Source organism: Podarcis pityusensis (genome assembly GCF_964106645.2).
Source record: "Podarcis pityusensis genome assembly, chromosome: 1".
Classification (NCBI taxonomy): Eukaryota; Metazoa; Chordata; class Lepidosauria; order Squamata; family Lacertidae; genus Podarcis; species Podarcis pityusensis.
Genome location: NC_138028.1, coordinates 122005277 through 122027161, shown reverse-complemented (window position 1 = coordinate 122027161; position 21885 = coordinate 122005277). Strand labels below are relative to the sequence as shown.

Sequence of the window (21885 nt, the reverse complement as noted above, 5' to 3'; positions counted from 1 at the left end):
GCTGTTTCGAAGGTTGTTATTGATTTTCTGTAATTTTAAATATTTTCAATGGTATCTACTATATGCTGGGCTGTGATTATAATAAAATAAAATGTACATTTGGATGCAAGCATTCTTTAGTTGTTACAGACTCTGAATGTCATCTCAGAAATGGGATGTTCAGCAGTGAATTATGTTGTCCACCAATGTTTGAGCAGAGATGCACCCAACTGACAGTCAAGGACAGGAGATGATCCGATCCTCATGTCTTTGTGGTCCATGACTCACTTAACTCACACCTATTTCTATCAAATTGTGCTACTCATGCTGCCCAACAGGTGCAACTGCATCTTGCATGACCTATTTGAGCTACATACAGCTTAGAGTTCTCTTTGTGGGAGATTCTGAGGTCCTTATCTTATTCTGCTGGCACTTGGAACCTGTGAAAAAGTAGTAATGAATACCAGAGCCTCTTCCTGTACATGGATGAAGCAGGACCCTGGGCAGTTCCCAGCAATTCCTGCTAGCTGAGTTTGGGATGATGTTTCAGCAAAGGCTTAAATCAGGGATGGCGAATCTGTGGGCCTTCCTGATGTCGTTGGATTCCAACTCCCCTCACCTACAAGCAGCATGGCCAATGGTGAGATATTTAATTTAATTTTGTGTATTGCTTATATCCCATGTTTCCTTACTAGGGAAAGCCCAAAGTGTTAAACAGAAAAATAAACACAAAATATTACAATAATCAATAACCATGCCCCCACGTAAAAATGTTTTATTTGAGGTTTTAGAAGGTCGCATGCCGGGAGGGGATGGGGGGAGGTGGGATTCAAGAGTAATAGTGAATTCTGAATAAACCAGAATATATAAATTCAGTGGGTTAAATCCCAAGAAAACAAGCTGAAGTATTAATGAAATGACGCAGAGAAACAATGCTAGGAGCAGAATGATATCACAAAACCATTTCTCCTCAAATTACTGGGCCAATTTATCAAATTATTGGTGGAAATGGTTTTCTTCCCAGCCCTAATTGCAGCTATTTGCACCTTGATCCTAAATCTGTTCACCTCAATCAAGGAAAGATGATGTGAATGTTGAAGCAGGATCCTGTGTATGATGATACTATTCAAACTTTCAAAAGTGTGTTCCACAGGGTAACTGCTTGGTTTCAGAGTTATGTCAGCATATGCATCTCTGTTTGGGTTGGGCAGAGATACTGAATCTAGTCCTCTACACTGCCACCCCTAAACAGGTGACTGGTGTGCTGTCAAAGGATACCACACAAGCCAGCTGTCCTGGATATATGCACAAGGAGATTCCTTCTCAACAGTACATGTCTTGTCTACTACTGCACTAATGACCTGTGTAGAGTGGTCATTATGTGTTTGTTCCCTATAATGTATTTAGTATTAGGATGTAAATAAGATTCTATCTCCTTAATTACTTCTACCACCTGAACTCAAACATAATCAAATTAATAAAACATGCATATGTAGACTGGTTAAGATTTTGGTTTTAAATTCTTAGCTATTGTCTTTTCAGTGGTGTATTTCACATTTCATTTTTAAAAATCCATATTGTTAAATAAAATATTTAAGAACAATTTTAATTTATAAGAGTGACAGTCTTTACACTTATTAAATGTTTTCTTTTTCAATTATTGGCCAGCCTTTTTAGATATGGGAAGGATACATAGACTGATTCATAATAAAAGCAGCAGCTGATTCACATTTAAGAATGGTAATACTATCTTTTGATACTGCTGGCCATGCTCCTTGGAAATATTCTTACAGCCTGTGAGGAGATACTCTCTATGGAATAGTCAGAAAATCAGCTCACCCTTGGCAGTAACAAAATGCGGTCTAGCAACTTATGAGGGACATGGCTTTAACATCTGACAGTTAGATTCATTGTTGGTTTAGCAGCCAATCATTGGTTTTGACGACACAAGTCTAATGAAGGTTGGAATATAAAAAGCCCTCTTGGAATATACATGATTCACCAGAGTGGTGAGTTGTCTCAGATTGCATTTGACTTCAGTGATTCACACAGTACGGAAAGATTAAAAAAGGAACCAAAGGAAGGAGAAAGGAAGGAAGGGAAAGCACTGCACTGAATGTGAGATCCTGCAGAAATAAAAAAATGTATCTTTATATTTACCTTTTCATGTTAATCATACCTGGTCCAGTGGATCTTAATGAAAGTAACCAGGCAAATGAAAACATGGAAAAAGATGGACTGTGCAACGCATGTACATGGAGGCAAAGTACAAAATCTTCAAGAATAGAAGCTATAAAAATTCAGATCCTCAGTAAACTGCGTCTGGAGCAAGCACCTAACATTAGCCGGGATGCTATAAGGCAACTTTTACCTAAAGCTCCGCCACTGCAAGAACTGATTGATCAATATGATGTCCAAAGAGATGACAGCAGTGATGGCTCTTTGGAAGATGATGATTATCATGCTACAACTGAAACTATTATTACAATGCCTACAGAGTGTAAGTACGTTTATTCCTTTATAAGATAGCACTAGAGACCAACAATCTCCTTTTGATCTCATCTAACAAATTGCTTGTGGAAGCATGCAACTGAGAGAGAGAAAAGCATTTTTTAAAATTGAATTATGTTCTACTGACAAGTAATTTTTCTTTTAATGGTATTTCCCCCTTTATATACAAACTAACAATTAACTTGTTTATTGCTGTTGGTGTGTAAATAAGTTATTTAGTTAATCAACCTCATTATTTCAGTAATTTATTGTGCAAAAGTAAAAAAGGCATATTAATGCATCAGTTTGCATTAGCAAATCTTCTAGGGACACTTGTTTTTAGGAGTTCCAGAAAACAGGGAGTAAGGGGAACATCCATGTAACTGACAAAATAAAACATTACGCTTCAATGTACTAATATATTTTTACATGTTTTCACATACAGATATATAAATTATAACTATGCCAAAAATTCTGTGTGAAAATTCCCCAAACTCCTACTTTTTGAATTTTGGTGCTTATTCACAATCATTCTTCTGATCTTCTGTTGCACTGGCACAATTTTTAATTATAGCAGAGGTTTCGTTTCTTCTTCCTTACACTATCTCAGCCAATCATGTATCACATAGTGAATTTGATAGCATCATAGAACCAATTAGATTTGGCTACCTAATGTTGTCATGGGACGCGGGTGGCGCTGTGGGTTAAACCACAGAGCCTAGGGCTTGCCAATCAGAAGGTCGGCGGTTCGAATCCCTGCGACAGGGTGAGCTCCCGTTGCTTGGTCCCTGCTCCTGCCAACCTAGCAGTTCAAAAGCACGTCAAAGTGCAAGTAGATAAATAGGTACCGCTCCAGCGGAAAGGTAAATGGCGTTTCCGTGCGCTGCTCTGGTTCGCCAGAAGCTGCTTAGTCATGCTGGCCACATGACCTGGAAGCTGTACGCCGGCTCCCTCGGCCAATAAAGCGAGATGAGCACTGCAACCCCAGAATCGGTAACGACTGGACCTAATGGTCAGAGGTCCCTTTACCTTTACCCTTTACCTAATGTTGTCAGTGAGGGAAAAAAATCCAGCCGGAACCCCAAACTCAGCTCTAGCTGCACCCCAAAGTAATTGATTGAATTAATGTACTGGAAGGAGCCCAGGTCAAACATTAAACACTTCCCACTATAGTACTGCCTTCAGATGTCTTCTAAAAGTTGTATAGTTATTTATTTCTTTTGACATCTGATGGGAGTGCGTTCCACAGAGAGGGTGCCACTGCCGAGAAGGCCCTCTGCCTAGTTCCCTGTAATCTCACTTCTCGCAGTAAGGGAACTGCCAGAAGTACCTCAGAGCTGGACCTCAGTGTCCGGGCTGAACAATGGGGGTGGACATGCTCCTGCAGGTATACTGGGCTGAGGAGGTTTAGGGCTTTAAAAGTCAGCACCAACACTTTGAATTGTGCCTGGAAATGTACTGGGAACCAGTGAATTATATGGTGATATGGTCCCGGCGGTCACTCCCAGTCACCAATCTAGCTGCCGCATTCTGGATTAGTTTTAGTTTCCGAGTCACCAAGTCAATACTCATTCAAACATGTGTCCTGTTGAGGTAACATAGTACTGAGAGACAACATTCCTTTTCTGCCAAGGTGTGTTCTGTGGCGAAAATGTTACCAGACAGGAAGGCTTGGTTGAGTTGTCAATACATCCAGAGCCACATACTCTCTCTCCAACAAACGTTTTCATGCCATTTTGCGTCCCCGCAAAACACTAAACATGACGGGTACTTTCTGAGTGGCAAAAATGTTCACAACACTCAGTCTCTGTGCTTAGCTCTAGCATACATTTGCTTTCTCCTAATCTAATTACTTTGTCCACAGTTGTTAATTAATACAATCTATATATTAACCACATTATTAATCTAATGCATTCATTAATGTAGCACTTAATAAATGCCAATGGTGCTATATTTTAAATAATGAAATGTTCATGCACAGCTCTAGGAATTCTATTAGTTGTGTTAAGAAGGAATGAAGATATTTACTGAATGAGCAGATTCTTAGTTATCTTCTTAGTGCTGAGCATCTGCCATGGCTCCTATCAAGTATCTTTTGCACAGCTTATATTATAGTATCTTATGTTCTTCATTAGCTGAAGTATTTGGCTATGGCAGCTGTTTTCGGAATAACACTTAAGGCGATGATAAAATAAAGTAAAAGGACAGCTTGAGCACACACGACTTAGATTTGCTACCAGCAACAGTGGCATAAAATATTCAAAAGGAGTGAAATGGTTATTTTAACATTTCTTTTGGAGAAAATAATCAAGAATTTATGTTTTAGAAATTCATATTTAAAGAAACATGATTTAATTATTTGTGCTGACTTATCCAAAACATTGTAGAAAATACTTTTATTCTATTTATTTCACTCTTCATTGATGGCATTTTAAAAATGCAAAAACTTTTTTGGTAACTTAATATGAAAATGACTTAAGAGTACATGTCTACTCAGAAGTAAATCCCCTGTGATTAGGATTGCAGCCTTAACATATTTTTACTTCAGGCACAGGATCTTGGGTCTGCAACCACATCCCAATTAGAAGCAGGCCCATGCACAGAAAAGAATGCTATTATAAATCTGTCCTTTATATTGCTGTCTCTGGAAAAAGCCACTCATATAGGGGTTCTTTGTGGTACATGAGTGCTAGAATACATAATATGTGATATTATTTTACACTAGATGTACGGAGAGTTAAAATGTATCTAACAGCTTATATAATCTCACTGTATGCTAAAATAAGATTTCCTACTATACTGCAATTCCTAGTCTCACAAAGCAAGTCAGATATGGCAAATTAAAAATCAGAAAATTAAAATAAAGTTATTAACAATACATTTTGTTGCAATGCAAATGAAAGCAACTTGGTTTCTGCTATACTTACTCTGTTATAGCTTATTCACAACTCTACTATACAGTGGTACCTCTGGTTAAGTACTTAATTCGTTCCGGAGGTCCGTTCTTAACCTAAAACTGTTCTTAACCTGAAGCACCACTTTAGCTAATGGGGCCTCCCGCTGCTTCTGCGCTGCCGCCGCACGATTTCTGTTCTCATCCTGAAGCAAAGTTCTTAACCCGAGGTACTATTTCTGAGTTAGCGGAGTCTGTAACCTGAAGCATATGTAACCCGAGGTACCACTGTATGTAATTAAAATAGAAATAACACTAACATAACTTGAATGAATGTTTGCCATTCATTGTGTTCTAAGTGGAAGTTATATGTCACAGCCACTTTCAGGCTGAGTACACTGTACAATGTGTTCAGTACCCTTGGTAATTTTGACTAGGGGGTGGTGGGGAGAGAGAGAGACTTTATTTCAGAGAGTGATTTGTACAGCTGGACAGTTAGTATAACTACACAGACTCTCCAAGATTCTCAGGGTATATTCCCTTATGATTTGTTTTCTTTTTAATAATCAGTAGAATTTTAAAAGTTCAGCCTGTCCTTTTCAGCAGAAATCAGCGTAATCACATAGTATAAACATTACATCATATTCATCATATCCACTTAGCAGTCCATGGAATTCAATGGTATTCACTCCCAGGTAAATGGTACAAGATCAAAACATAAAACACAACACAGAAAAAGCAAATAGTGAAATTATATATACACATGAATCATTTTCACCTAAGTCCTCAAATGAACAAGCAATTCCTTAAGATTTCAGCGGATTTCCTCCAAGAAAGGTCTTTTGAGTACTGGAAATTAAAAATAAAATAAAATCCAAGCTTTTTTGTTTCATTAAGTTTCTTTCTTAATCTATGTTCAATATTTTCCCCCTTTTCTTTTCTTCCTACGATCTGCTTTCATATGGCCACTTATTTTGTGATTATGTTTCTCTTTTTTATTGCAAGCTAATGGAATCATTGTGTTTTATTGGTAGATCCAGATTTAGTTAGCTGCATGTAGCTATCATTCAAATCAATATGAAAACTTAGTTATGACTTAGATCCCACTGAAATCAAGATAATCTAGGTGCAACTAATTTAGTCTGGACTCTGGACCCAACCCTATGGAAACTGTGAGGTGCTTTAGAGACTCCAGAAGGTGGTGGAATTCAAATTAAATAAATACAAATAAATACTGGATCCAAGGCCACCATCTATTGACAAGGGAGAATTTTAAATGTAAAAAGTGACTGGACCTACTCCAAAATACCACTGGAACAGCAGACATTATACATAGAACTATACAAACTGTGAATGGGGATCTCTATTCGATAAGGATTTATTATGTGCTCCTTATTACTGGATATGCACTCACTCAGATTGGCCATAAATGTTTGCTGCACATCAAGAGGTTGTGGGAGGGGGATAGCAAAATTTTGATGGAAGTATTGAATACTAATTAAAATGAGGCAAAGTGTGAAGCACTTGTGGTGGTTAAAAAAATAAAAGTGGTATACATCTTAGATGGTCACATGAGATCTGAGCAACTGTTTCCACTGCAAATTGTAAGTCACTGCTAAGAAATTGTCTGAAGATATTATAAAATGTTTACATGTTTTCTGATGTTTGCAAACAAGTAATATTTTCTATCCATTTGTTTATAGCTGATTTCCCTATGCCAGTGGAAGGAAAACCCAAATGTTGCTTCTTTAAGTTTAGCTCCAAAATACAGTATAATAAAGTAGTGAAGGCTCAGTTGTGGATATACTTAAGACCAGTCCAGAGGCCTACAACAGTATTTGTACAGATCTTGAGACTCATCAGACCCATGAAAGATGGTACAACCTCTACTGCAATTCGATCTTTGAAACTTGACATGAACCCAGGCACTGGTATTTGGCAGAGCATTGATGTGAAGACTGTGTTGCAAAATTGGCTCAAACAACCTGAATCTAACTTGGGTATTGAAATCAAAGCTTTGGATGAAAAAGGAAGAGATCTTGCAGTAACTTATCCAGGACCAGGGGAAGATGGTTTGGTAAGTTTCACTTGGAAATTTTGCAGGAACTTAATTGTAATTCATTGCTTAAAAGGATGTTTCAGACAAATGAAAGAGGAATTTACAAAAGCTGTGATTATTAATGCAGTGTGAAAGCTCCAGCAAATTAATGATACCAGGATCTGGAAAATGTCTTCCGTGCTCCAGCAGAACAATTAAACCAGAATTCTACATAAACTTCATGTAGTTGTTTGCCTGTACCTGGAATTATTAACACTTATTTTTAAGTTTCTCAAGCTGAGTGCTATATGGAAGGTGGTTATATAGGCCATTTTTAATAGCTAAAAATTAATAACACCAACAATTTGGGTGTTTGATGTCTTAATGCTTTTTAACAGGACAATGAAAAGGTTTATGACTAGGAGCCAAAGAGTTCCTCTTTGTATGTGTCCAAGAGGTTGAGGATTCACAGTGACATTTTAAAATTTTGTCCTTTGGGCAGTACACTGAATAACAAATTGTTTTCAAAACCATCCTAGGTGTTTTTTTTTAAAAAAAATGGATTGCCATGTAACATTGTAGCTGCTGCAATTCTTCTAGGCTTTATTTTATTTTTACCACTCTTCTCCTTACACATAAAAGCACCTCCCAAGTAAAAAGCAGTCAAGGTTTTTTGTTTGTTTTTTTTGTAACAAGGCTGGTTACATTATCATCATCATCATCATCACCACAGCTCTCGAATGCTATACGTTTAGAAAAATATATTTTGTGTGTCAAATGTCAATCACTTTACCAAAATACTATTCCTTTTTCTTTATTCATAGAACCCATTTTTAGAGGTCAGGATTACAGATACACCAAAAAGATCACGCAGAGATTTTGGTCTGGACTGTGATGAACACTCAACAGAATCTCGATGTTGCCGTTACCCGCTGACTGTGGATTTTGAAGCTTTTGGATGGGACTGGATAATTGCACCCAAAAGATACAAAGCAAATTACTGCTCTGGAGAATGTGAATTTGTATTTTTACAAAAGTATCCACACACTCATCTTGTACACCAAGCAAATCCAAGAGGTTCAGCAGGCCCATGCTGCACACCTACTAAGATGTCCCCAATAAATATGCTGTATTTCAATGGAAAAGAACAGATAATATATGGAAAGATACCAGCTATGGTGGTAGATCGTTGTGGGTGCTCATGAGTTCTTCATTAGGTTTGCCACTTCATAAAATATGGAATCTATGAAAAGTATTTCCCTTGAGCATTTTTTGAAACTGTGAATTTTTGTACAATAGGCCTACCTCTGATAGGCTATACTCTAGGCTATTGTAAAGATTTCGTACCAGACAAGCTACAGTATGTGAATTGAAAGACATTTTTATGCAAGGGCTGGTTACAAACCAGTGAAAAAGATAAGCTACAATCAAACTCACAGGATTTCACAATGAATTTCTTATTCTGGGAAGGTATTTTTTCATTTATGCAAACAACATAATCATATACAAGTTTCAGCAGATAGAAGTAGAAAAAGGCAACCTCCTTGTATTCCAGAGAATGAAAAGGAGCAGGCTATTAAATATAGTCTGAACAGTTGAATTCACTGTTGTACTTGCATTAGAGGATATATTTGTGACGTATAGAGTGAACAGAGTACCAGTGAATTTTTCTCAAACACTTGAATTGAGTTTAGAGTATAAAAACTGATAAGATGAAATTCCACAAAACAGATAAGTTCACAAATTAGGGTAGGTACATTTTGTTTCCATTCCTTTTATAATTAGTATGTACATTACTTTCTGCCAATGGTGCTATCATAGTAGACTTACAATCCAGTCCCAAGATTTGTTGCAGGAAGCATTAAGTATTTTGGATGGGATGTACCAACAGCTAGATTACAATATTGTCACAAAACTGGATATTGTATTGGAACTGCAGACACCAGGAGAACTGAGGTTCTGACAGCTTTAGGCTGAGGTTCTGACACACGACAATGAATCTCCCTCTCCTAAACTACAGTTTGTCATTCACAAGGATTTTTAAAAATTACTTTAGCAGACAGCTGCTAAATGGCAAGAAATTGTTCTTTATTGTACAATTGTTATAACCCATATTGCAACATTACGGTTTGCACTATGATAAACCAATTGAGAGAATTCATAAGTACAGTACTGTAAAAATAAAACATGAATATTTGTGTAATATAATATATATATTATATATACACACAATATTATAATGTAAATAAATGTGTGTTTTTTTAAGTTACTATGACTATACCATATATATGATGCAACAAATTTGGAATAACTCAGATTAAAACTACACTTCCATCAATGATATAAATAAGTTATTTTATTATTTTGCAACAAATATACCCAGATTCAGTATTTATTCTAATGCTCTTGAGAACACTGTTATATAAATGAAATCACCCAAATCAATGATTGCTCTACCCACTTGTTGTATACTTGTTGCTTATATGGGTTCTGTTTTTTCTTTCTTTTAAAATTAATGAGTGAGCCTACATGTAAGAGTTTCATATGCACATGACTTAGTACAGAGTTTGCCAACCTGGTGCCCTCCAGATATTTGTTGGTCTCCAACTCCCATCATCCCTGATCATTGGCCATACCAGTCAGGTCTGATGGGAGTCCAACAACATCAAGTGACTTCACCTAAATTAGTGGATCAGAGCGATGGCAGACATAAGGTTGTAAACAATGGTATCCATATTAAACACAAATTCCCTGAAATTAATCAACATGACTAACTTATGTCCAGTAAATTCAATGGGCCTAATCTGAGTAGAATTTAGTCTGCTGCAACCAACTATTATTGCCAGATCAACTATATTAGCAGTATATGTCAGGAGATACTGTGGGCTGGATCCAAAGATAACCTTTCAGGGATGGAAGAGAAGGGAAGTGCTGTTTACTTTGTGTTTAAGCACTACATGAGAAAAGAGAAACTAAGTCCCAAATGTTCCTTTACTTGCACAACAGCACGAACAGCCTCTCATGTAAAAAGTATGAGAATGGGTAAAAAATTTACCTGTTAATAGCATTGTGTGAACTGTGGCATAAGCTTCTGTACAAACTTTTGCAGAACAGCACTAGTGGCTGTTTTCCTTCACTCAACATTCTTTGCATTCAACATATCATTGATTCAGTTAAATTCTTAGCAATATATCAACACACTGTTGACACAGCACAAACCCATATATTTTCACTAACTGTATTTTTCTTATGAGCTAGAATCTTGCAAAATATTTTATTACCTTCATTTTATAAGTATGTAATAAACTTTAATTTTCATGTATTACTGTATATTTTGCTCAGCATAATCAGTAATTTTTAATCAAAACAAGGTTTAGAAATCTATTTCCTATTAAGAAACTTTATTTTCAAATGTGAAAAACAATTGAAAATATAAACATTGTTCAATAACCACTATAATTTCTGTTAAAATATTTTCACTTTTGTATAATATCAAAACTCTATTTGTTGTATACTGGATTTCAACTTATCATTTTGTGTGAAATTACAGCAGAATATCAGTCTCTGGGTTTTCTTCTTTTCCCCCAGCTGTGAAATAGCTAAAATGCCAATTTTCTATTTCTTTTTGTTTCAGTGGGATTTAAACAGTTTTGTGGGTTGCACCAAGAGGCCACAGTTCAGTGCAGTTAAGATCCACTATCAGAATCCATGAAATATAATGCATACATGCAAAGCACTGCCCCTTGTACACAGTGAGCCTAATTATTTTCTCTACTCGCAACGGCACCTCCTCAAGCATAACAGAATGTCACTATGGAAGGTCCCCTGACCTTGTGCATAGCTATCTACTTGGGAGGGGCTAAATTAGGAATGGCATGACTGAGAAGTCCTTGCGCACGTATGGAAGATCACACATGGCAGTCATAGAAATCAGTGAGACTTAGGTATGTCTAACCCTGTAGTGTACTGAAGCCAGAATGTGTATGAAATACTGGAGAATATTAAGTATATTACAATACAATGTGTTGTAGGTGAAACATGGAAAACACACATTTTCCCATACACGTATAAAACACGTTTGGGTGGCCTGCTCTTTACACCATGGGTAGTTAACCTGTGGCCCTCTAGATATTGTTGGGCTACAACTCATGTCAGTCCTGCCAACTTAACTGATGTCACAGATAATGACAGTTGTACTTCCCCAAAATCTGGAGGGCATTAAATACTCTTGTAGTACATAAAATGGAGTACAAGGAACAAAACCAACCCCTCACCTGGCCTTACTTTGCTGCGCTCCCTACCTGGTTCGCTTCCAGTACCAAGGCCAAGCTAAGAAAGATTTGCTTAAAAGCTACAAAATACAGCAAGATAACACATGAGAGTGCTTTAATATCACTTCCCCCACATGCTCCGTTTTGTGTAAAGTGTCAAGTCCACATCCCTGTGAGAAGGGGCCATGTTTAACAATCGTGTGTGCCTTAGCCATTGTTTTGGTCTAGCCCCCTTTTATAGACATTCTTAAGGAATAGGCCCTTAAAGCTAAACATAGAAAGAATGCGTAAGAAATCTTGGCAGATCTCAGATGACCAGATAACGCAAATCTGATTTTCTAGAAAGCACGTTAGCAGTTAAGAATTTGTTTAAAGAACAAGCAACATTTTGATCAAATGGATTCAATACATAGCACAGGTCCTGGATACAATGGTAGCTGCTGTTGCAATAAATTATATATACAATCTATGATAATAAAATAGGTCCTTGTTTTAAAACTCACACAAATGACAAGATTTACACATGTCTCTTCTAATGCTGAAGAAATATTTTTTAAATAGATAGCTTCACATTAAATTGAATGCACAACATTCTCCAATTTATGACTTTAAGAGACATTTCTCTTCAAAGCACTAAAGCCCTAATATTTTGTGCATAACTGTGCTTTCCCTGAGTCAACAGCAATAGTTTTCAGGGCCAACAAAGTTATTTGGCACCTCAGGATAAAAAGTCCATAAATGTTCCCCCCTTGGATTAAAATTCACCAATATATAAAATTTACTGCCCCGTTAACATACCCAAATTCTGCTGCCATACATGGCTGCCTCACTCTGCCCAAATAGCATGTTTTGATGGGCTTTGCCTGAACTGGGGAACAGGAGTCCTTAAAAATATTTTCCTACCAAATAATTTTAAATAATACAATTCTTTAAAATCCTATTACATTCCATGCTTGCAACATTTGGATCTAGTTCTGTTGCACTTTTTGAAAGAGAACATTCGCACAGATTGGCAATAAGTCAGGTTTTAAAGGTTGCTTTGTTTCTGAATACTTCACTTTGTTCTCAGAAAAAATATTACTTACTGATGTACAAGATTCACTCAGATATCATAAGCAACACCTTAACTAGCAGCAGCAGCAGCAATGAACAGTTTTGATCAATATTTCAATAAATCAGCTAGTCTAAAACTATGTTCCATATGTTTTGTCTTGGACCCAGTTTATCCACTGATCACTTATCATAAATAACACAAAAAGTATGTGGTGAAAAATATTCCATATTATGGAAATGAAAAAAACAACAACCCCAAAACATTTCCATGCTGATAAGCTTGGGTAAGACAATTTTTCTTTGATTTGCTCAAAAGATGGGCCTAAGTAAGATTTATTGGTGTTTCACTGCCAGTTATAGCCAATATACTTGACATACTGAGTTTCATAAATCAAAACAATACACACAGACACTGCTTCATCTTCATTACACTACTATTCAGCATGATTTAGTAGAACTGTGCCAAACAATCTCAATGGCAGTGAAGGAATATTACATAGATGCTTTTTGGCTGCGATAAGATGTTTGCTGTGTCATGATGCTATTGCCATGTGGTATTACTATACAGCCTGGGTGATGGGCCATAGAGAAAATGCCACTGATGCATGGCACAAAATGCAGCATCTTATCTCATATCCTAAAAACATTTTCCATTAGCTGTGATTTCTTACAAGTGATATGGCAAAAACAACTTGCTGGTTCAGTGTAAGTTTTTATTTGAAAATGTTTTTAATAATGTCAAAATTATTTTCTATAGTTCACATTGAACATACTCCAAGGTTTCTAACCTTTTCTACAGTTTGTAATAAAGACGAAGAAAAAAAGCAGACTCCCTAATTTCCAAGCTACAGTACCCAGGCAAGAGAATTTACTTTCAACATCAACTGCATCAAGAGTCTATGAAACTTCACATCTTAGTCAATCATCCTCATGCAGTTATTACATAACTGCATACAGAAGGAATGGGAAACTTTTTCTATCAAGGACTACATTATCATAGGAGCAATCTGCAAGGGGTCATATGCTGGTAGTGGGTGGTGCCAAAACTCTCTTTCTGCAACACCGCTATTTCACACTTTCTACCACCCTCTGTTTTCTTAAACTCCCTTCTTCTCCTTTCTCTGACTTCACCTTCACACACTCTTACCACCCCAGTTTTCTCTCTTTTCACGTACCTAGCTTCCATTGCACCCTTTTCAAAGAGCTGTATTGCCACCCACCCACCCACCCTGGACCATGGACCATAAACTCATAAATTTTGCTTTTTGTCACCTTTCACACTCCACCGTGACTTTCTCAATGGCCCAAAGCAACAGGGAGCAGCCCAGAGCAACAGGGAGAATACGGATGGACAGACGGGCTCATAGCCACTCTGAACCACAGTGGAGTGGTGCCAATTTTGCACCACTTCCCCGAGCTTGTGCCTTTGGTGGTTGCCAACCTCACCAACTCCTAGATATGCCCAAGCAGAGGGACCTACTCTCTTGCCAGAGAACTGAACAGCTTACTTGCAGAGGGCCCCTGCCTTTCTCCTTCCATCTTTTGATTACATCTATCCTGCATGTCATTAGGCTGAGGGATAAAATATTCCTCCACCCCTGGCTTTCCAGTATCCATTCATGTACCTGAAGTGCGCCAATATTTCCAGAAACCGAATAGCTGAAAATCGCCCGCATCTGTAAATTGAAATGGTACCTCTGCTTTTTCCATTCCTCTGTGTTTTAGCTCAGACACCTGCTACTTCTGCTTCTTTCCCTTGAGCAGTTTTCACATTTTCTTAACTAAGTTTCTTTCTTCACACTTCCACACTTTCCTTCCTAGGAAACTTGTTTGCTTTATTTCTTCTTTATTTAATCCCCTTGCTGTTGTTCACTTTCTCTGACCCTTTATCTCAGGCCACTGCCATCTCTGAGCCTGCCCAACTATAATTTTCCTGAAAGGCCACATTTCCATGGGAATAATCATGTAATACCATGCAGCATAGAACTGCACAATATCCATGCCACTATTTGAGGCAAAGCAGCTGAAAGGGTCAAGCAGATTAAGGATCCAACATTTACTTTAAATTGAATTTAAGAATCACAAAGGATAAATGATGATGGGGCAAATATAAATTATAGAAAAAATTATAAACCTATTTTCTTCCCAAAAAATTAAATAAAAGTACATTGATTACATTGTGGATAGGATCGCAAAGGTTAAGGAAACTGAAATTTTCACATAATCTGTGGGCTGATCAAGTATTCTAAAGCAGAAAGAATATAAAAATAAATAAAGGCAAGGACATTATAAGAGTGCATATTTTTCCTTGAGAACAGATGTTTACTCTAAAAGTAATACGCAGCGCTGGTAGGGTATATTTATTTTCCAATTGTAAATATAGTTACATATTTCAGGGATATGTTTTCCTCCCAATGTGAGCACGTAACTCCTATTAACACTAATTGCAGTTACACATGCACACTGAAAGAAGATATATCCCTTTCCCTTTTATGTCACTATCCAAAAGCATTAGAGTATTGCCAGCTGCCTGAAGGATCATAGTGCAATTGTGGTGCTAATGTTAGCAGAGCTATATCAAGTACTATATGTAGAAATAAGGCAATCTATGCAAACATTTAAAATAGAAAAGTTTTCATTGATGGCTAGTGTAGAAAGAAGATGAGCATGTGGTATATTCGGTGCTAGTTTCTCAACCCTGTGTACAGCAGTTCAAGGCTCCAACACAACATTTGCTCTCCCTCTGCTCCTCTTGTTTCCTTAACATCTCATTCCCTTACACCTATGTAAATATTTATCCTGGCCAGGAGGCAGGTCTTTGGTTCTGTGTGAATGTATGTCAATGTGCAGTACCAATCAATATACAATACCAGTTGGCTATCTGAATATCACAAGGTCTAAATATGCAATAACATGCAGTTATCCAGGGGGGCTGGAATAAACACTTTTGCAAATAAACTTAAGTAGCATTGTTATTTCAAGTAAACCATCAGAAAAACAAAGAGGAAACCAGATGATAGAGGTAATCAATTAAGGTGTGTAAAATGGCAGATCAGTCTTAAACATTATTTGCAATTTAAAAATCCTGATAAAATATAACACAAAGGTGTATCAATTTGATATGACATGTTAAAATGTTTTTCTCAGTTTCTAACTAGTACTACCACCACTACAATTCATTTTGCAAACAAGTTTTGAGACCAAGATAATACGATCATTTGAAACTTGAAACCAAAGTGTAATAGATCACATCTTAATGGCATCACTAAAATACTCTTACTTAAGATTTTCCGTTAGTTTCCATTAGATTAACATGTCTGGAATGCTGAGACCTGGAAACTTGCCTCTCACTATGGTAACTATGCTTGGCCAAGGCAATGCTTGATTAAGAAATTAATTAATTGCCTTTTCGTTTATTACATTTGCACTGACGATCTCAGCTTAATAAAAAAGATTCCACTGCAGAATTATTTTCAAGACATACATAGGCTATATATAAAGAATGAAATCTATAAATGCCTAAAACCTAATATACGTGCTAAGCTTGTGAATGTGATATTTTGAGGCATCTGTAACCCTCTGCAGGAAACAGAAGGAGCTTCTCATCTTCCTAAAGTTTCTGCTGATGCATTCAGTATGCCGTCTGGGATTAATGCATCTCAATGTGTCTTCAATAGACTAATAATTACATTTGGAAATAATAATTATATAGATTACTTTTTCTATATAATATTAATAATTTAAAAAATGTAAACACAGTTCTGATGATGAATTAGAAATCGAATGACAGGAAAGAAATAAAAGGGCACACACAAATATACACGGCTCGTAAAAACTAAATATACAAAATTGAATGAAAAATTGCATGTTCTGCAATTTCCTGCATGTTCTGCCAGAAAGTCAATTTGGGGGTCTGAAAGTGTAGCAAATTCTAGATTCTGCCAAGCTCCACCCACAAGTGACAAGTTCTGTAATGGCGCCACCTACCCTAGTTGTGGTGCTGCAGCCCTTCCCGGGGGAGAATATTTTTGCAATAGAATTTTAATCAACTCTATTAAGAAGTATGTCCCACTGAATTTAATGGGGTTTACTCACAAGTAAGTAGAGCTAGGATTGCAGCATAAATCAACCCTCCTGCATATTAACCATTTGTATCTTCAACTAATCAGATAGCAACAGATAAGTTTCTTAAAGTGAGTTCTGATACAAAAACATGCAATGTTATTGTTCGTTCCTCTAAGATCTTATATCAAAAATATTTTGTTTTGTTACGTTGTACTTTAATATTCATTATTACGTGACTGGCAGTCACATTCATTACTATAATTCAAAATACAATTCAGGAACATTTCTCTTTCATAAAATCATGCGCTGTTGGTCTAAAATAATGTGAAAGAGTATGCCTAGTTGCTATGTTGACTCCAGAGAAAAGAAAATGGAAAAATGATAGACATAGGGTTGTAGCCAACATTCTGCAAGTGCAACAGAATTTCTTTCTTCTGCCTTGCAGCCCCCTACATACCCACAAAATCTGCTCCAGAGGTTCTATTAGATTTTTAGGTTGTGCAGGGGGAGGGATGTGTGAGCAGAAGTCTATTCTACTTGTACAATCTTGGATACAACCCCTGTTTTTCACCATCACTCTTCTATCAATGAAAATCTTAGACCATGCACAAAGAATGTTTGTGGGGAAATATACAGATAACTAGTTCTTGGTCCAGATTAGGTCTTGTTTTTCTATTTTGAAGGATCTTGTAATACCTTTCTGTGCTGGATCAAACAATACAGCCATTGAACAATGTTGATATATGAGTCAAGGTCTCAGTTTAAGTTGCAGTTTTGCCTGACAGTTGAAGATAATGCATATGATATTTAATTCTAAAGCTATTAATACCTCTGATTTTGACAGCAGTTTGGAACATTCCATAGTAGGGAGAGATATAGAGGTCAATCCTCTCATAATGTTTGGCATCCAAGAGATGTATACGTATGAAAACATTTCAACAGAATGCAATTTGCTCAAAGATGATACTGTGAGATGAGGCTGGATGGTTTCATTTCACAAGATAATCTTCCAGTAAGTTGCATGGTTGAACCTTTCCAATGGAAGGTTTTCTAGGATGTGTATCCATGGAAATCATTCTAAGAACTATGTTATGAATGTAAAATACTACATTGTAAGTGATTTTCAGCTTTAACTACTATTAACAGTTTTTCCAACCACATTTCTCTCAGCAGTGATGTAGCTCCCTCTCTTCTCTCAACCTCTGGCAGTTTTCTTTGCTTCTGAATGTATACAGATCAGAACAGCACATGGCAATCCATGTGCAGAAACAGGTTTCCACAACTGAATGGCCCTTCTTTATTTAGTGCCTCATACAAAAACATGTGCTGCAGGAAGGGGAAGAAGCCTGCATCCAGCAAAAAGGAGGAGGAGCTTGCACAGTGCTAGAAACAAACTGCAACATATCTGATTGTCACAAATCTAATCACTTGCTGGGACAACAGAATGATTCTAGGTCCTTCTGCTTCCCTCAACAACACTATCAATTTGGGACTGCAGTCCAGGCACCTGGGGTTCTCAAACTGCTTTTGTGAAATTTGGTGGTTTTAGGTTAACAGAAATATTAAGCCTTCTAATTTGTTTTCTGCTTCCAACTTTTTTTAACACTACAGTTCTGGGCAGTGCTAATTCTCTAGAAAAAGAGGTACCAGAACCCACCACAAACATCTCCCTCTTAGAATGGCAATGGCGCTCACCTGAGAGGTGCTGAAACTTAGTTCCAGTGAGTTCTGGCTCAAAAAAAGACCTGGTTCTGGAAGAAACTGTAGGGTTCTTTTTAATTTTTAGTATAACTGCCTTGCTGGATTAGATCACAGTACGCCATTTGGTTTCCAGGGGTGGACACCTAGGTGCCTCTGGAAGCTTCCAAGAAGAGCATAAAAGTGATGGTAATTCTCTTTGATGCATGCAGTCACCATCTACATGGATCCATCACCTATAATTCATGATTTTAACCCTTAGAATTTGCTAAAATAGTATGGATTACTATTCTATTAGCTATGTGTTGTGTGAAAAAGTACTTCATTTTGTTGTCCCGAATCTACTAACAATCAACTTCATTGAGCAATCCCAAGTTCTAGTATAATGAATGTACCATGCACAATTTTATAAGCCTTAACATAAACCACTTAAGATCCTTAGTTTGTTCCCACTGAAGGAAGCATTCACTGAGCAGACTACACCCACAGGGCACTCACACCAGTGGAAGTGGGATTCTTCATTCTCCTTGCAGCCCCTATCCTGAAAATAGGTTCTAGAGGGCTGGAAGACTCTCTAACAAAGGGTGAGGGTGGAACTGAGGAAAATATATTCTCCCTCACCTCCCTACTGTCAGTAACCCAAGCGGACCAGACGTGAAAATAGCTTTTAAGCTCTCTGCCTTGTTTGAGGGGCTAGGGATGCTCTGGGAAATCTCATGGGTACTTAGATGGCCCCACAAGACTTTGTGCAAGCACCCCAGAGCTGGTATACTGAACAGGCCTTCCTCAGTACACTGGGTCCCAGTGTGCTGAGTCTGCTTGGAGGAGATAGGGAAGGCATGTAGCCTAATCCTATGCATTTTCATAGGAAGGTAAATAGGCAAACCTACCAGATAGAGCTAAGTATTTATTCACGGTTTTACCACATTTGGCTGTGAAATATCCTCACACAAATGGAAATAGTTGTTAAAGCTGTTAACTTTACTGGTACCTCAAAAATTAAAATTATAAGGTCTCCCAGTGATGGTTCCTCATTCCTCCAATTGTCTCCACAGGATGAGAGAAACATCTAGCCCTGAGGCAAGTAAGCAGCAGCAGTGACAGCTTCTTCTAAACAGTTGTCCTTTTCATTTTATTGCAACTTTTTAGAAGAATCTAAAAAGCAATGGCTGTTTCAGTTCCTGTGTTATTTTGTAAAGTGAATTAGGGAAGTTCACCTTTAAATGCAAATTGAACAGAATATCTTTCCCATCCCTAATGTTTATTTAATGATGGGTAAAGGATATTTGAATTGGGTATGAATTATTTGTAAAAAGAAAGTGTGCTATTTCCTTGGGCTGGAAGGCATGTTACCTACTCTAGAAGCAATACTCCCTTAATCCTAAATGTATAGAAACAGGCATGTGCTGATTTACTTGGTCTTGAGGGAAAATCCCTATGCACATAGAAACTTCTCTTCTTATATCTCAGAACGCAACCCTGATATTAAATAGGTTATGGGGTTGACTCTGACACAAATTAAGCCTTGAAAGAAGCAAAGTGTTTAATATTATTATTACTACAACTATCAACACCATCAATTTATAAGCAAACCCTTTATCAAGCGATCTCAGGGTGGCTTATGAAATCATTATGTACCACATGCAAGACATCCGTTAAAATGAGCAAAACACAGATATACAGGAAGTGATAATAATACCAAGGATTTTAAGAAAATGAGAGAGATGTGGGGTGAGGAAAATGCAGGAGAAAGAAAAAAGTGGGGGGCCAAGAAACAGGAAGAGGAAAACTGAGAAACCTGGCAATAAAAGGAAAAAAAATAAAGTGCATCAATACTGTAGATCAGTGGGTTGAAAATGAACTCTGGATGTGGGAATAAGATAAATTTCTGTGTCAGAAATTTATCTAACAACCTAAATGTTTGTATCTCCAACAATGCAAAGTGCATCTCTGGAAAGCTACCAAGATTGTAGCCAGTAGAAAAGAGGTACGCTAATTATTTTATCAAGATAGCTTTTAATTTCACCTAAATACCAGGTTGACTTTCTGGGACAAACTTGCAAAAGGTAGAGAAATTCCGTATTAATATTAAATAATATTACAATATTATCCTGTTAACTACTGAATGAGCATTCAGCACCTCTAATGTGACTTTATCAGGACATATTCGTTTATGTGCCTTATGCAGAGTGATGTGCATTCAATATCACTGCCACCCCAGCTGTACAGAAGCTGAGCTATCACATAACAGTGGCAAGCCTCCAGGGAAGACAAAATGTGCTGCACCTGTTTATAAGTGCTTTGCTATTATTCATATTTACCTTCACCCTACTTTTGCTGCAGTACACATTCGTGCCAGAAGCACTTCCCACCATGGCTATCACTATGTCCACAAAAGGTCTTCTTAAATTTCTGCTTTCTAAACAACTGAGTTTATAATCCTCCTAATACTACATGCTTTTCTCACTATCGAGCCTGCCTTTTATGACTATCATTGACTTCATACCTATCAGCAAAAGGGTTTAAGATTGTTTTTTTATAAATGCAGTTCATATTATGCACATTATAGGAATGTCTGTCCCTATCTAGTAATTCATTTTCTACTATCTTCCAACTGGAAGAAGCTAAATATTCTTTAAAAAATAAGCTAAATATCTACTAATCACAACCTTCCTCTTCAATTACAATGTAAGGATTCTACACATAAATTTTAAAAGAAGTGGCTAATTATTGGCCGAGGTGCTTTGATGCTGACATGTGTAAATAGCTTGTTCAACAGCTGACCAACTCCAGATCCAACTGTTAGTTTTGGAATCAGTCTGGGAGCTTAAGACACAGTTGAACAGCACATGATGAAGTATTTGAGAGTGATTTAAAACATTTAGCATCCATAACTGTAAAATTGAATTGGCTAAAAGTTGTTCTGGGAAGACGTCAGTAAACAAGAAACATTACTAAAGAACTGGAGTAACATCACTGCTCTGCAAGCAGATATGTATGAAATAGCTTTACCAGTCAATAGCATGTGGGAAGGCTGATGCAGTACTGATTGCCAAAGAGTGGGAAATGTAGTACAAAAAGCGTATAATTCATATCAAGTTTGAAGTGAAAATACTACCGGTATTCCTTTTACAGATGAAATCCTGGCTGCATGTATACCTGAACCAGAATGCCCCTCTTTTAGCAAATACTTGCATTGTATTATTAACTGTGGGTTTTATGAATGGTCCATTAGATCTTTACTCAGAAATATTTTATTTTTATTTTCTATAATGTAAAGTAATGAATCTGTGGCATTGAACTGAGAAAGAATGAAAGATGCAGTTTTTAACACCATCAATTGTTGACAATGTTCAATACTCATTGATTGTAATTTACTCTCAGTTATAAATTGTGGA

General features: G+C 37.1%; 1 protein-coding gene and 1 long non-coding RNA gene across 2 annotated transcripts in view; one reads left to right on the top strand and one right to left on the bottom strand.

The window, feature by feature from the left end:
• Positions 1-21885, bottom strand: part of LOC308458371 — a 65330-nt gene that overhangs the window by 26507 nt on the left and 16938 nt on the right. The window lies entirely within an intron of this gene.
• MSTN (myostatin) lies at positions 1901-10969 on the top strand. The gene is made up of 3 exons (XM_080972389.1): positions 1901-2479; positions 7066-7439; positions 8225-10969. Exons 1-3 carry the CDS (start codon positions 2122-2124, stop codon positions 8603-8605), a joined length of 1113 nt encoding a protein of 370 aa, XP_080828515.1. The 5' UTR covers positions 1901-2121; the 3' UTR covers positions 8606-10969.

What these genes read in the sequence shown, in the direction of transcription:
- MSTN (XM_080972389.1), top strand. Translation starts at nt 2,122, where the DNA reads ATGTATCTTTATATTTACCTTTTCATGTTAATCATACCTGGTCCAGTG. An exon ending in TATTACAATGCCTACAGAGT is followed by an intron (nt 2,480 to 7,065) that starts GTAAGTACGTTT and finishes ATTTGTTTATAG; the next exon opens with CTGATTTCCCTATGCCAGTG. An exon ending in GACCAGGGGAAGATGGTTTG is followed by an intron (nt 7,440 to 8,224) that starts GTAAGTTTCACT and finishes CTTTATTCATAG; the next exon opens with AACCCATTTTTAGAGGTCAG.